General features: G+C 57.0%; 2 protein-coding genes across 3 annotated transcripts in view; both read right to left on the bottom strand.

Moving 5' to 3' along the window:
* ZNF687 (zinc finger protein 687) overlaps window positions 1–5436 on the bottom strand; it is a 29553-nt gene extending 24117 nt beyond the window's left edge. Inside the window, exon 1 of the mRNA XM_052797944.1 lies at window positions 5314–5436. The gene's annotated coding sequence lies outside the window, so the exon portion shown is untranslated. The remainder of the gene's footprint in view (window positions 1–5313) is intronic.
* Window positions 5437–6711: 1275 nt separating this feature from the next.
* On the bottom strand, window positions 6712–13713 carry PSMD4 (proteasome 26S subunit ubiquitin receptor, non-ATPase 4). 2 transcript variants are annotated; one of them, XM_052797495.1, is made up of 10 exons: window positions 13587–13713; window positions 11175–11315; window positions 10353–10467; window positions 9631–9717; window positions 8801–8869; window positions 8227–8442; window positions 8022–8130; window positions 7457–7588; window positions 7148–7215; window positions 6712–7032 (listed from the first exon to the last, which is right to left on the bottom strand). In XM_052797495.1, exons 1-10 carry the CDS (start codon window positions 13610–13612, stop codon window positions 6865–6867), a joined length of 1131 nt encoding a protein of 376 aa, XP_052653455.1. In that variant the 5' UTR covers window positions 13613–13713; the 3' UTR covers window positions 6712–6864. The 2 variants fall into 2 exon arrangements, with proteins under 2 accessions (XP_052653455.1, XP_052653456.1); XM_052797496.1 differs by lacking the exon at window positions 13587–13713 and adding an exon at window positions 12698–12863.
* Window positions 13714–13928: the final 215 nt, after the last annotated feature.

Here is a 13928-nt window from a genome sequence, read left to right on the forward strand (position 1 = left end):
GAGCTGGATGTTTCCACAGGTCAAGAAGGAGCTGAGGAGAAACGCAGGGCGCTGGCAGTGGTTTTCTGAAGGGCCACGGCAATCCCATTGCCTGCGGTTCTCCCGCATGGTGTGGCAAAGCTGTCTCCGACGGCCAGGAGTGCAGCAACAGTGGGATCCCTTCCCGGGGAGAACAGGCAGGCCCTTCTCATCCTTGCTCTGGAATAAGCACGTCCATGCTTATTACTGCAGCTCACTGCAGCAGCCATTCCCCTTTGCAGAAAAAACCCAAAACCAAGGACTGCAAACGCCTTGGCTGAACCGGCTGGCGAGTTGCGTGCCTGCACAAGCCAGCCAGCACTGTTTCAGTTCAGCCCAAGGAGGAGGAGCACCGCCTGAAAACCCCTTCCTGGCTCCATTTCCTACGGGAGAGCGAGCGGGCAGAGAGCTGATGACGGCGCAAGGCCCGGCATTTGCACGGGAGTTGCACCGAGTGGGTAAGCCGGTGTGGCAAAGCACTCCAGGCCCATCCGCCAGCATGGCAATGCAAACACGCCTCACTCGGATGCCCCTGACCATATCAACAAGGAGAAATTATCCCCAACAGAACTAGCCGTGATGATGCAAACGCCATGGCAAATCCCAGCCTCCAAACCTGGAGCTGAGGCCGTCCTTGTGCCTGGACCCAGCCCAGGCACACCTAGAGGTTTTGCTGGCAGAACTCGCTTGGTGTGGGGTAAAAACCGTGGGAGTGGGAGCACAGAGCAGGAAAATCCTACTCCAGACCAACAAACAAGGCCAGCAACTGCAAAAAAACATGGGAGTTTTTTTGTGTTAGCATGACTTAATTCGGTCAGGCAGCATATATCTATTTCTATAAATAAATTATATAAGCTGTATCTATGCAAAGGGGCTCGCCAGCTACGAACAAGGCGCCTGTGTTCCCAGAGCATCCAGCGCGACCCAGCCCCGTTCTGCCGGGGAGGCCAAGGGACAAAGATCTGTGCCCAGCAGTGGTATTTTCCCCTCCTTTTTAAACACTGCCTCCTATCTCACGCACCCAAATCGTCCCCGCTTTAAAATTTAATAAGGAAGAAAATGTATTTTCTCCCCATCAAAAAACTCCCCCTCGCAGCATCCCCAGCTGCAGTCTGCCCACTGATTTCAAGGAAGCTTGAAGTATGGAGGCTGAATTACTTGCTGGAAAATGGGCGTAGGTAGCTCTTGGTTTTAGTCCTGTACAGACATCCCCAGAAAAAAAAAAATAAACCCCATGTTATTCTTTGCAGCACGCCAACCTTCCCGGACAAGGGAGCGGCATCTGTCAGCCCGTGCTGCACCATCGTTTCAAGCATCGTCTCCAAACGCTCTGGGCAGAGGTTGGAGCTCCTCACCGCCACAGAGCTGAGCGAGACGAGCCCAGTTCACACACGGGGAAGGAAACAACCTTCTTGCCGCTTTCAGTCTGAAGACGCTGGTCACGAAGTTTGAACCCTCTTTTTTTTTTTTTTTTATGATTTATGATTGCTGTAATTAAAAAACGTGCTCCTTTTGTTTTGCATGCTTGCTCTGTTCATCTAAGGCGGCTTCTTGGGGATCCCTCCCCGCTGTTCGGATCACACATGGCAAGAACAAAACCACCCCAGATCTCCCTCCAACGCGGGGGGGGGGGGCGGGGGGGGGGGGGAGAAAAACAGGAGAGAATAACATTTATGGCAAAAAAAAAGAAAGGGCTGGTGTCAGACCCAGAACCTGCAGGTATCACCACTGAAACATCAGTTTTATCCTTCAATAGATTTTGCGACAGCAACTGAGTCTTTAAAAGCAAGAGGCGAATCTAAAACCAGCTGTGAAAGGAGAGGGAGAGGAGACGGTCTCTCGCCAACACACAGCAAACACACAGATTCCCCCTGCCGGGATATGAATAGCTAGCTCACAGATTTCATTGAATTTAAGCAAAAAAGATGCTTCATCAGGGAACAGAGCAGGAAACTCAGTTCTTCCCAGTCTCCCCATCCCCACAATCAGGTGCAAATCCACAGAGAGGGGCCCGGTAGCCCCGTCCCGGTCCCAAGCTCCCATCCCAGCACAGAGCACAGCTGCCATGCAGAGACAACACATCCTGACTGGAGGCTGATTTGGGATTAAATTCCCATACGTTTAACAGAATTAAGTCTCTACCATCTGCTAACTTCTGGAGATATCAAAACAAACAAGGGGTGGACGAGATCCAAAAATCCCAACAATTTGGCCGGCCTGAAAAATTAAGTTTTTAAACACTGGCAGGTGTTTTTGTAGCTATGATCAGCGTAAAGCAGCCTCAATGTCAACGCGAGAAGGTTTTTGTTTTCAGATTTACCAGTATGACCAGGATCCACACTGGTGTCCACAGACAAGGGCTTGGTAGTTCCGGGCAGACATTTCATGGAAGAATGACCAGGATCTCCCCAGGCATTCAGCCTAACGACGCTGCCCTCACCTACGATCGTCTCCATGTCGCGATGAGCAGTTACCTCCATCCTGGCAGGTTTCGTACTATTTCATCACACTGGGGTTTACGATGTAAAGTTTCTAAACTCAGCCAGGACACCCCATTTATTCTAGCGGTATAAATAGAAAATCTGCCACGTAGGATGCCAAAAGGAAGGGAACACAGAGTTCCCTTGCTCCTGTTGCACACTACAACAGCCCCGTGCCATAACTGTATTATTTTTATAGTACCCAGATGTGTGCTTAGGTACTTGATGGTACAAATAAATTAAAGCCCTAGAAAATATCTTGCAGGGGGCAATCACACATTAGCAGGAGGAGGGATTAGACCCAGGAGAACCTAATTGGGGTGGAATAAACCCAAAAAACTAGAGACAAACATGATTCCTGCAAGATAATGAGAGCTTTGGGTGCTGTTGGTACTCCTGGTCACCACAGGAGATCCTGAGCTACCTCCACACTGGCACCACGTCTCCAACAACCCAAGCCTTGCATTTCTGCACAGTCCCACTGGTTCAGAGTGGTCCCTACAGGGAATTGGGGCCTCCTCGCGCAGCCCAGGCTGCAGGATTAACACCAGGAGTAAAAGCACTGGCAGAGCTCGCCAATCCTCCTGTTGCTCCTGACGAGGAAGACTCAGGGGAAGAAAGTCTTTGGGAAGCACCTCCGCCAGTCCTCCCGCCTCTGCTAATGCCAGCAAGGGCCACATGTGGGGTGACGTTTTTTTTCCGCCTCAGACACACTAAAAATACATCCTTTGAGGCAGCTGTTTCCACAAACAAGGCTCAATTCCTAATGCACTGCTTAAAACCTAAGCATAGAGGCTATCAAACTTTCTTGCTCACCTTCTAGGGGAAGTGTCTTTGAATTAAACTAATTGTGGAAAGATAATCACAGCCCTCAAGGGCTGCCCATTACACGCAGACACCAGCAGCGAGGAATTAAGGGACTTTACAGGGGCTGAGACTGAGAAATGGGAGAAGAGAGAAAAGAAACCAGGTTTGAAAGAAAACAACACGTTCTTGCTACCAACCTACTCTCCCTCTCACAAACAAAAACCCAAGAGGCTCTTAAGGAAGTGGCCGAGACCCACAAGAAATAGCCCCACTGAAATGTTCGACTTCCCTACAGAAGGTCCACTCCCTGCCCCTTGGCCTCCTCCTCCACCCCAGGACTTCAGAAAACACCCCCGGCCCAGGGCCACCTCACTGCCGGCAGTCCCAAAGCAGGTCAGCATCCCCCAAACCTCACTGGCCACCTCGAGAAGTGACAGCAAGAACCTGCTGTTAGTCTTCGCTATTCCCAGTTTCTTCCCTGCAGGAAGTCAGGCTGGACCTGGACCCTGATTCAGGATGGTGCCCACCTCTCCACAAGCCTTCTCCTGCATCTGGAACCACACCGGGCCCTTCTAGAAAGCTTCCTGATTCCTCCCAACCATCCCCAAGGAGGCAGACAGCTGTTACAGGACCCAAAAATGGTCAGACTGCGTTACCAAGGCTGCAACAGGATCCTCTCCACACCTCCCGTATTCTCTTCCCCCACCAAAACCAGCATAATAGCGAGATTCCCTCCTCCCAAAACCCTAAACCATTTGGCAGCCGCAGCACTGTTCTTCCCAGGAGATTGGGGTGTGATAAGAGACCCACATGCCCCGTTCTCAAACACCATCCTCGGGACAACGGTACCTAGAGAAACCAGAGAGGATCTAGACAGCCCAAAGCCTGACCAGCTTCTTTTTCACACGGCCACTCCTCAAAAACTGGAGAAACAAGAAAATCCCCCCAGGAACTGGGGCCCCAAAACAAGACACCACCTTTTTTGCAAGAGATGTTACAGCTCAAGAATTGGGGAGACCCCTGCCAGCCCCTCTCTGAGCCCTGTGCTGGAGGAGGAAGGCTGCCCCCCTCTCCTCAGCACACCCCAGGTCAGGGAGGAGGAAGGAGCTCAGTCCCAGGAGCTCTGGAAGGGAATGACAACAGTCCCAAACACCAGAACTGGAGAGAGGGAGCTGGGACCAGCCCTCCCAGGAGCTGTGGGGGCACATGAACAGCCCCCCCCCCAAAGCCCCCCAGCTGCAAAGGAACTGTGGGAGGTCTCATCTTGCCCCTAACCACAGGGAAGCATGACCGGAGCATGACCAGAGCCCCCCCCCCCCCCATTCCCAGTGATGTCAGGGAAAAGAGAACAAGCCCAGGTCTCAAGAGATGCAGGCGGGCACTATCAGCCTCTCCACTGTTGGGGAGGGAGGGGAACATGACCCGGCCCCACCTCCCCCTCCCCCCCCCCCCCCCCCCCAAAAAAAAAAACCCTCAGGCCCGGGGGAAGGGATGCGCTCAGCCCTCCCAGCAGACGCAGGGGAACACGACCGTTCCCCCACCCCAAATTCCCAAAGGGAATGACTGTAACGCTCCCCCCCTCCCGCAGTTCCAGAGGGACATAGGACAGGATGACCGTAAAGCTGCCACCCCCCCACCCCCAAATCTCACAGGGACGGTGGGGATAAGCGGTACCTCCCCGCCAGAGTCCAGCAGGAGAGAGGGTGACCGTCACCCCCGTCCCGAACCCCGCAGGGCTAAGGGGATGACCGTGACCCCACCCCAAGGCACGAACGGGAGGGGCCGGCCGTTACCGCCGCCCCACATCCCGACCGGGGACGGGGGGACGGCTCCTACTCTCCCCCGTCCCGAAGGGGGAGAGGGGCAGGACCGGCACCTCCCCCCGGGTCTCATGGCCCCCTCCAGGCCGGGGCCCCCCCCTCCAGGCCCCGGGTCCCCCGAGTCCCCCACACCCGCCCCAGCACCCCCCTGGGCCGTGTGAGGCCCGGGGGTCCCGCGGCGGCGGTACCTGCTGCTGCGGGCGGGGGGCGGCCGGCTCCCGCCCAGGCCCCTCCGCGGCGGCCGCTTCTCCTCAGCCACTTCCTGCTTGGCTCGCGCCCCCCGCCCTCCGCCGCCGGCCGCTCGCGCGCAGCGCTCCCGCCCCCCCACCCCTCCCCGCGCCGCGCTATTGGCGGTACTGCCCGCCACTCGCCACCGCGCGCATTCCGATTGGCCAGCGCCGCTGTCGCTCTCGGGTCGTCGGGGCTGTTCGCACTCGCCGTTGGTGGAGGGGACGATACGCCGAGGCTGGAGCCCGCCTCCCGTGGGGTGTGCTCATTGGGGGGCGTGAGTGCCATTCAAAGCATGGTCCCCGCCCACCCGGCTACCCCTCTTCCTATTGGTGGTTGGCCCTTGGCTCGCCCACGGGGCAGCCCCGCTGCTTATTGGCTGGAAGCTTTGTTCATCAAGCCAGCCCGCCTCCTCCCTCTTTCCATTGGTCAAACGAGGCTGTCCTTCAAGCACGGCTTCTCGCAGCTATTGGCCACAGGGAATGTCCATCAGGGCGTCTCCCAGCTCTTGTTTTCCTATTGAGCGAGAGGCCTGTCGCTCTACGCGAAGGCCCGCCCCCACCACCAGTCCCATTGGTCGGAAGCTCTCAGAGGTGGCTCAACCATCTTCTCCCATTTGCTGGCAACGCTGTCACTCAGGGAGGGGGCTGCGTGCCTGCCCCGCACACCTCCGTCTGGCACGTGATGCATAACGCTCAGCCCCGTTGGTGAAGAGCCCTGTCACTCAGGCACGCCCCTACCGCTTTGCTCCCCCATTGGCTAGCCCGCCCACCAGTCCGCCATGACAAAGCCACGCCACCCATTGAGCCGCCTGGCCGCCACTCAACACGAAATCCCGCCCTCCCCAGCTCGCCTTCCTACCCCATTGGCCGCCTCCCCGGCCCCCATGAACTGACAACATCCATGCAGGGCCACCCCTCGCTGATTGGCTGACTCCAATGCCCATCAACCACCAAGGCCCACCCCCTCCGGCCTCACTGTAAATATCCGGCGGGCAGCAGCAGGGTACGCCGGGAGGTGGTGCAGGGGGCGGGGCTTGGGCTCTCTGGCCCCGCCCCAGACACGTGTGCAGGGGGAGCAGAGGGGAGAGACCAGGGGGCCAGTTCCCCCAGTGCAGGGGAGAGTGGTGCCCAGTCCCCCACAGTATTGGGGACTGCCAGGGCCCAGGGTCTGCCCCCCAGGACAGGAGAGCGCCAGGGCCCAGTTCCCCCAGTACACAGGAGTCCCAGTGCCCAGTCCCCCCCACCCACTGAAGGAGATTCCCAGGGCCGGGCCCAGTTCCCCCAGGACAGGGGAAAGCAGGGGCCCAGCTGCCCCCCCCAAGGGCTCACCCCCACGGAGGCGCCAGGACAGAGACACCTGTGGAAAGCCTTTATTGCCCCGTTCCAGCTGAACCCACCCGCCCCCTGCCCTGCCGGGCGCTGCTCTGAACCGGCACCAGCCCCAGCCCCATGGGCAGGCGGCCGACTCACCCCCAGGGCCAGTGGCAGCGAACCTCGGCCTGGCGCCCCTCATTTCTTCTCCTCCTCCTTTTTGTCCTTGCTCTCCTTGGAGGCCTGTGAGGCCAGAGAGCCCATGGCGTTGCGGATGGCCTCGTTGTTGGGGTCTACGCCTGGCAGGTTCTCCAACACGCTCTGCAAAAACTCGGGGTCCTGCATCACGTCGTAATCATCTTCCTCCTGCAGGAAGAGGGAGAGGAGTTGGGGACAGGCTGGGTCCCTGTCTTCCTCCCAGAGGGAGAGGGAACAGGGATGGGATGGGATGGGATCTCCTCCCAGGAGGCCAAAACCTCACCTTAGCGGGTTCGGAGGTATCCATGGCTGTGCTGCTGTCCACTTCTGCTGCCTCCGCCTGGGCAAACTCTGTTGGAGGAGAGGGATGGCTGAGGACAGAGGATTTACACACCCACGGCCTCCCCACAGCTCACGGGAGCGACCCCCGCACCCACCCCGCAAGTGTTCAGAGAGATCTGGACCCTGCCCAGGTGACAAAGCCCCACTTTGGGGCACAATAGGGGCTGGCAGTTCCAGTTCCGGAGGCAGAGGGGCCGCCTCCTTGGCTTTCCCTTTGGGAATGGGCTGAGAGCCGGCACCAGCCACTCACCCGCTCCCTGCAGCGACATCTGCATGGCGTAGGCAATCTGCTCCTCCTCCGTCATGCTGCTGAGGTCAGGCAGCCCGGCCCGGCCAAACTCCTGCTGAGTTATCGTCATCTTCAGCAGAGCATCATCTGAATCTGCGCAGACAAAAGCCAGGCTCAGAAACCAGCAAGGGTGCCACACGTGATCCCCGGCTCCTCTCGCACACACAGCCTCGCTGGGGAAGGGGACCCGGGCAGAGCCGCTCCCCATGGCGTTCAGGACAGAAGCTGGTCCACCTCTGTTTGGGAGGTTCAGCGGAAGCAAAGGTAGCGCCCCCAGCACACTGCAGTTAAACTGCCTCCCTCCAACATTCCGGGGAAGAAACTACCTCTCGCCTTGCACCCCGGCGGCTCTGGGAACTGCCATGCTGCGCAGAAGGGCCCAGCCATGAACAGAGACGCTTCCCGCAGCATCGGGCAGCCTCGCAGCAATGAATGCTGCCACGGGAGCCCGCACGCTGGCCGGACACCCTCCCTAGGGAACATCCTGCCTGTCCCTGCCTGCTTTATTCCCTGCCCAGCTCCTTACCATCCCCGCCAGTGGCCGCAATCCCAGCCTCGGCCGCAGAGGCAGCAGCAGCCCTCCTGGCCTCTTCCTCTTGCCGCTGCCTCTGCTCCTCCATGGAGACACGCAGAGCCTGCGGAGATGGGGACAGACAGGGAGCTGAATGGGGCACAGCTCAGACGGACTGAGCTCAGCGCCCGCAGCCGCCCTCCACCTCCCAATCGCTCACCAGAGCCAGCTCCGGGTCCGCGCTGGGGTCCACGCCAAACTCGAAGTCGCTGGCGCCGAGGCCCAGCATGGCACCTCCCTCCCCAGCCAGGATGGGGGAGCTGATGAGGGCATCGGCCAGGCTCGGCCCCGGCGGTACTGTCACCAGGTGGGAGCCGGTGCCATCCTTGCCGTTTAAGGTGTTAATGAAGGCAGTCAGCTTGTCCGTGTTGGCTTCCTAGGGCCAAAGAGAAAGGCTGGGACTAGAGCTTCACCTGGCTCCCTCCTCGGCTCTGCAAGAGGGACGGCTGGCTGCTCCGCACACCCCGCATCTCTCCGCACTATGAGGGAGCCAAGAGCTCCGCTATCTCCATCATGACAGAAAGCATTTAACGACGCCTGCAGTGAAATGGGAGAGGTGTCTTCCCAGAGGGAAACGTTACTCTCCACATTACCATTTTTACTGGGGCAGCTGCTGAAGAGACCGAGGCTCAGGGAACTGTTTCTATCCTCACATGCCTGGTAAGGGCTCCAGGCTGGGAAGGATACAAAATCCTGGCTTGGATCTTATGCCAGAAACATGGCAGAAGTCTCACCTCTTCTCCAAAATTGATGATATCAACGTTGACTTTCTCCTTCTTAAGGCGCTTTGCCAGTTTCACCAGCTGCAAGGAGGAGACACGGCAGCATTAGCTTGGATTTCAGCTCTTACCCACACTCAGCTTATGAGAGACCAGACAACAGCACTAGGATTCGATCCTGGAGGCACAAAGCCCAAAATCAGCTTCCCAGTTTCAAGCCCTCCCAGCAGGAAAGCGTTTGAGGTATTTCACCTCCCTAGACAGGACAGGAGCTACTGCACGGTGCCCGAGGTGCTGCAAGGTGGCACAAGCAAGGGGGCTGTTCCTGCCAAAGCAAGTAACCGTCCCCACCGATGGGGACGGCAAGACCCTGGGACAGGCAGCATCTCCTCACATTTCTGACCTGTTCTTTCAAAGAGACCCAGAACATCTGGATTAACTTCATCTGCGTTATTTTAAGTGCCAACAGAACAGCATCTTCCGAAGGCTGAGAGCATTGTTTCTGCTCAGGGACACAGATTTCCTCCCGCAGCTCCTCAGACAAAAAGCCCAAAGTGGTCTAGGTGACAGCCACAAGCCAGGAAGTGCAGGACATGGCACAAGCTCCCTCTCTCTACCCTTGGCTCAGGCCTGGCTGTGCCCAGGGATCTGGCCTTCCCTCTCCCTCCCTCTCCTCCCAGCTGAGAACCGCTCTGCTCAAGAGGCTCTGTAAAGCAGCCTCCTCGCAGGGGTGTAAAGCCTTACTTTCAGTACGGGGCAGGGAACACACAATAAACCCAATATATGGTTCAAGGTGGAGCGCGGAGCTGACCCAACATATTTTCCTCTGACTGGCCATTACTCACATCTTTCTCGTTATCTTCTACAGGGCTCCCAACGAAGGCGATGATTCGCATCTTGTGGTTCTTGCCTTGGCGATGTTTTAAAGCCAGCTGCAAGACAGAAGTCATATTGTACTTGAGGAGCAATTCTGAGGAAAAAGGGGTGGCCAGCAGTCACCCCTGATACTTTTCCTGTTACGCAGGAAAATTTAGGCTAAATGCCAGGAGGAATTTTTCAGTAGCAAGTTTCACCAAACTGCCTACAAGCAGGCATGTCTCAAGGGCCTCCCCTTCGCTGGCAGTTATGACTCAGCTGGGAGCAGTTTGTTGGCACAGAGTGTGTGGGACAGAGAAAGAAAACAGGACAAAAGGGTGGCCATATCCTGGGGGACACTCTTCAGCTGAGGGCTGCTCTCCTCAGGGTGGGAAGGGCTGTGCAGCTTGGCTGGACTCCTGCAAAGCAGCTGCCAGGTTCCTCTGAAGCAAACCAGGACCAGACTATTAAACTTCTGAACTTCTATATTGGGTTTTATAAAGGAGGTTTCAGCTGCATTTTGCAGACAGGGAGACCAAGGCAAAACTGAAGTTATTTGCTCAGCATTGCTCAGCTGTAGAGGCAGGGAGAGAACAAGATTTCCTGTATCCGAGCCATCAACAGGACAGGTAATTTAAGAGACACGCTAAGGCAAAAGGAATTACAGAGAACGGCGCAGACTTGCTCGTGAGGAACCAACAAGGCCACTTACATGAGCAACTCTGATCCCTGTGCAAAAGGTAATTTTCCCTTTGGGTTGCACCGTGTGCAGCTTTGAAAGGATCCGGCCCGTGTCTGGAGTGAGTGTGGTCAACACTTCACAGTTACTGCAACACAAACACACTTATGTTAGCGACCTCTTCTTTGAGAATTTCTTTGCGAAACCCTTTATTTGCTACAGGGGTAAGAAAAGCCCTCCCTGCACTAAGCCTGCAGCTGGTGTCTGCTCCAAGAGTCTGCCAGCACTGGGCTCTGGTGGGTCAGTGCACACAGGGAGCAAGACTTTTAGCCTGGTTTTCCTAAAAAAAAAACAAAAAAAAAAAACCAAAAACCAAAGTAATGTGTCTGCGTGAAGGCGTGTGCGTGTGTCTGTCCCCTGCCCCAGCAACCTTGAGCGCACTAGCCAATTTTAATCGACTCTGGCTAAGAGGGAGCTCACAGAGGCACTGAAATCCTGCAGACTTCAGGAAAATGGAGGAATGACTCTGATGAGCTGCAGTGACAGCTCAGCCCTTACTTGCCACCCTTTCGGACACAAGGCCACAAAAGGATGGACCTGGCAGAGACCTCCTGAAAGAGAAAAGCCTCCATAACATATCCTGGCGTTGCAGGAGTGAGCCCAACAAGCTAGAGACCAGCGAGGAACCAGGTTTTCTTGTACCAGTCCTCCCGGAAGAACTGGCTTGGTTTTAGACTGTGCTATTGCTGCCCCATTTTGCAACACTTCCCCTGTCCCTTGCCCCCACGCTCTCTCATGGGTCCCCCCAGCTGCTCCTCAGCGTCACCCTGAGGCCAGTTCCCCCTTGGGGCATACTTGGCTAAGGTGATGAGCCCCACGTTGTTCTCAGGGTTACTGCGGGTTTTCGAGTGGCACACAATGTTGACAGCATCTTGTTGGGCTTGCAGGCGAGTGGGTAAGAAGTCTCCATTCCTCATGTACTCGCTGTTGTCAACGCTGGAACAGAAAGGAGGGTGTCAGCTTGTGAAAGTTGAAGTTTATCCCCAAAACGTACTGTTCAGGACAGCACACCTAGGGTCACACAGCTGGGACATGCAGTAGGACATAGATGTTTCCCAGGGCAGAGAGACAATTTGCCTCTGTGTTTCCCTGAGTTTTCAGAGCAGATCTGACCTTTGGGTCACAGGACAAATGCTGGCCCAGAACTGGAAGCTCCCACTCCTTGCTGAAGAGTGTGAGAAGTGACCGCGGCCAGACACAACCTCAGACTCACATCTCCTCGATGCCTTCTTCTGCCTCCACAACAAAAAAAAGTCAAGAGACACCACTCCATGGTAAAGTACAAAGCTCTGTGCTCTTTGCCACCATGGGGTTTTCATCAGGACACAAAGCAGCTCTCCCAGGGCAGGGACAGCGGGCACTTTCCAATTACGGCTCTGCTCCGCCGGCATGGTGCCCTCCTCAAAGTGACATGGTGATGAGCCGAGCCCCTGAGCCCCACAGCCCGGCTTCAACATCCTACACCTACAGTGGGTGTCAGGGCTTCCACAAACCGCATGGGCAACAGTGCCTCGCAGTGTCTAATGGCAGCAGCCACATCACAACATCGCTGTAATTAAATCCCTACCCTCCACTCTGTCAGCTATTAAATATAGCACAGAGCAGGCAGAAAAAGCCCTTCTCTTCCGCCAGCCTTCAGGAAATTGACCCCAGGAAGGAGGACTAGTTAAATAAGAGCTTGAGAGTTTATTTTGGCCCCAAATTAAGACCTCCCTGAGAAGCACTCCCAGAATGTCTTAGTTTTAACACCAGGGGAAAGGTTTCTTCTGAAAAAAACCCACCTATGACCATTTCCCTGACAGTGCTCGGGCTCGTGCTCGGCCACCTCTCCTCCGGCCCACACCAAATACCCGGTCACAAGCTGGGGAGCGAGGAGGCAGCAGTGGCTGAACCAAACCTCAGGCACAAAGACACAAAGTGACCTGGCCAAGGCCATCTGAACTGCAGCTTACTATTCACAGAGTAACAGTGAATTCCTCCTGCTCTCCAGGGCAACACAAGGAGCAGTGACATGTTTTAATACTCTTAAACATGAGTAAGCAAAGAGTTACCCAGAGAAAACATCAAGGACTTCGATATACAGTCAGCGAGTCAAGCTACAGTAATATCTTTATCCAAACAGCCGCGGGACCACGCAGAGAGCCAAGGAAACAACAGAACTGAGACAAATTTCACTGGTTTTCTCTATCATGGCCTTCTTAAACACCAAAACCAAAAAACAACAGGACCGTAGCTGCTGCGATAACAAAGACACAACAAAGTTCACATCTACTTTCAGCCCCGGCTGCGTTCAGCACCCAGGGACGAAACCCTCTTACCTCAACACCGATGCTGAGCAACAATAACAGAGAGGATGGCTGCTTCACATAGGACTGCCCGAGCACCGACCCACCACACCCCAACCCCAGAGGTGCCAGATAAGACCCCGAGCCCAAGTGGCCGACCCTCCTCAGGCCGCAGGTACACCTGCCTGGCGCCCTGGCAGGGCTGGGGCTACACAGTTTGGGTCTGTGCCCCAGCTCTCCTCCACTGGGAGGTGACCCAAGTTTGTCGTCACAGCATTGCCTGGCACTGCATCACACCAGAGCCCTATCGCAGCTCTTTACCTCATCCCCTTTGTCGGCCTCCCCCTGCCCGTTAGCGCCTACAAGAGCTCCTTCACCCTACTCTTGCCTCCTGACCCCCATGCCTCCACTCAGCCAGGAGCTTTTCCCACCAACAGACCCCTCCTCACCCCAGCCTGTCCCATTTACCCCCACACACACTTTCCCTCACAGCCCCCAGCCTCACCCAGCTCCTCGCTTCACCCAACCTCTCCCTCCAGCATCCAAAACCTTCACCACCACCTCGACCCCACCCCAACTTAAACCCATCCTCCCCCCCACCCCGTGCCCTGTCCCCCCCCACATGCCTCCCCGTACCCCAATTCCCTCCCCAGCCCCCCCCCCCACTTTGCCTCCCCACACAGCTCCTCCTCCACCAAACCTCCCCCTGCCCCACAACCCACCCCCAGCCCCCACAGGCCCTGCCTCCCCCCCACCCCGGCCCAGGCCTGGCCTGGCCCTGCAGCCGCCGCCCGGGATGACTCAGGGAAAGCCGCGGCGGCCCCGGGGGCTCGGGGCGGGCTCCGGCGCTGGGGGAGAGCGGCGCGGAGAGGGATGAGCCCCCGCTGCGGCCCGGCCCCGGCCCCGACCCCTGCCCGCTCACCACACCATGGTGCTCTCCAGAACCATCTTGCCTCCTTCCCTCAAGACCGAGCCGGATCCGAGTAAACAAGCAGCCCGCCGATTGGCTCCAGCCAGCGGCCAATCGCCGCTTCCCGTCTTGCGAAGTAAGTGGCGGCGGGCGCGGAGCACGCCGGGAACTGTAGTCCGGGGATGGCAGGAACGCCCCCCCGCGGCCACTAAGCAGAGCCCCGCCCCCAGCGCCGGGACCGCCCCCTCCCTCCACCACCCCAATGACGGGGCAGCAACAAGAAGTTTCCCCTTGGCCTCTGACCCCCCCCCCCCCCCCCCGAGGGTCCTGTGTCATCCCCCATCCCCATTTCTC

This window comes from Harpia harpyja, chromosome 9 (assembly GCF_026419915.1).
Source record: "Harpia harpyja isolate bHarHar1 chromosome 9, bHarHar1 primary haplotype, whole genome shotgun sequence".
Classification (NCBI taxonomy): Eukaryota; Metazoa; Chordata; class Aves; order Accipitriformes; family Accipitridae; genus Harpia; species Harpia harpyja.

What these genes read in the sequence shown, in the direction of transcription:
- PSMD4 (XM_052797495.1), bottom strand. Translation starts at nt 13,612, where the DNA reads ATGGTTCTGGAGAGCACCATGGTGTG. An exon ending in CTGGAGAGCACCATGGTGTG is followed by an intron (nt 11,316 to 13,586) that starts GTGAGCGGGCAG and finishes TTTCTGTTCCAG; the next exon opens with CGTTGACAACAGCGAGTACA. An exon ending in TAGAAGATAACGAGAAAGAT is followed by an intron (nt 8,870 to 9,630) that starts GTGAGTAATGGC and finishes TCCTCCTTGCAG; the next exon opens with CTGGTGAAACTGGCAAAGCG.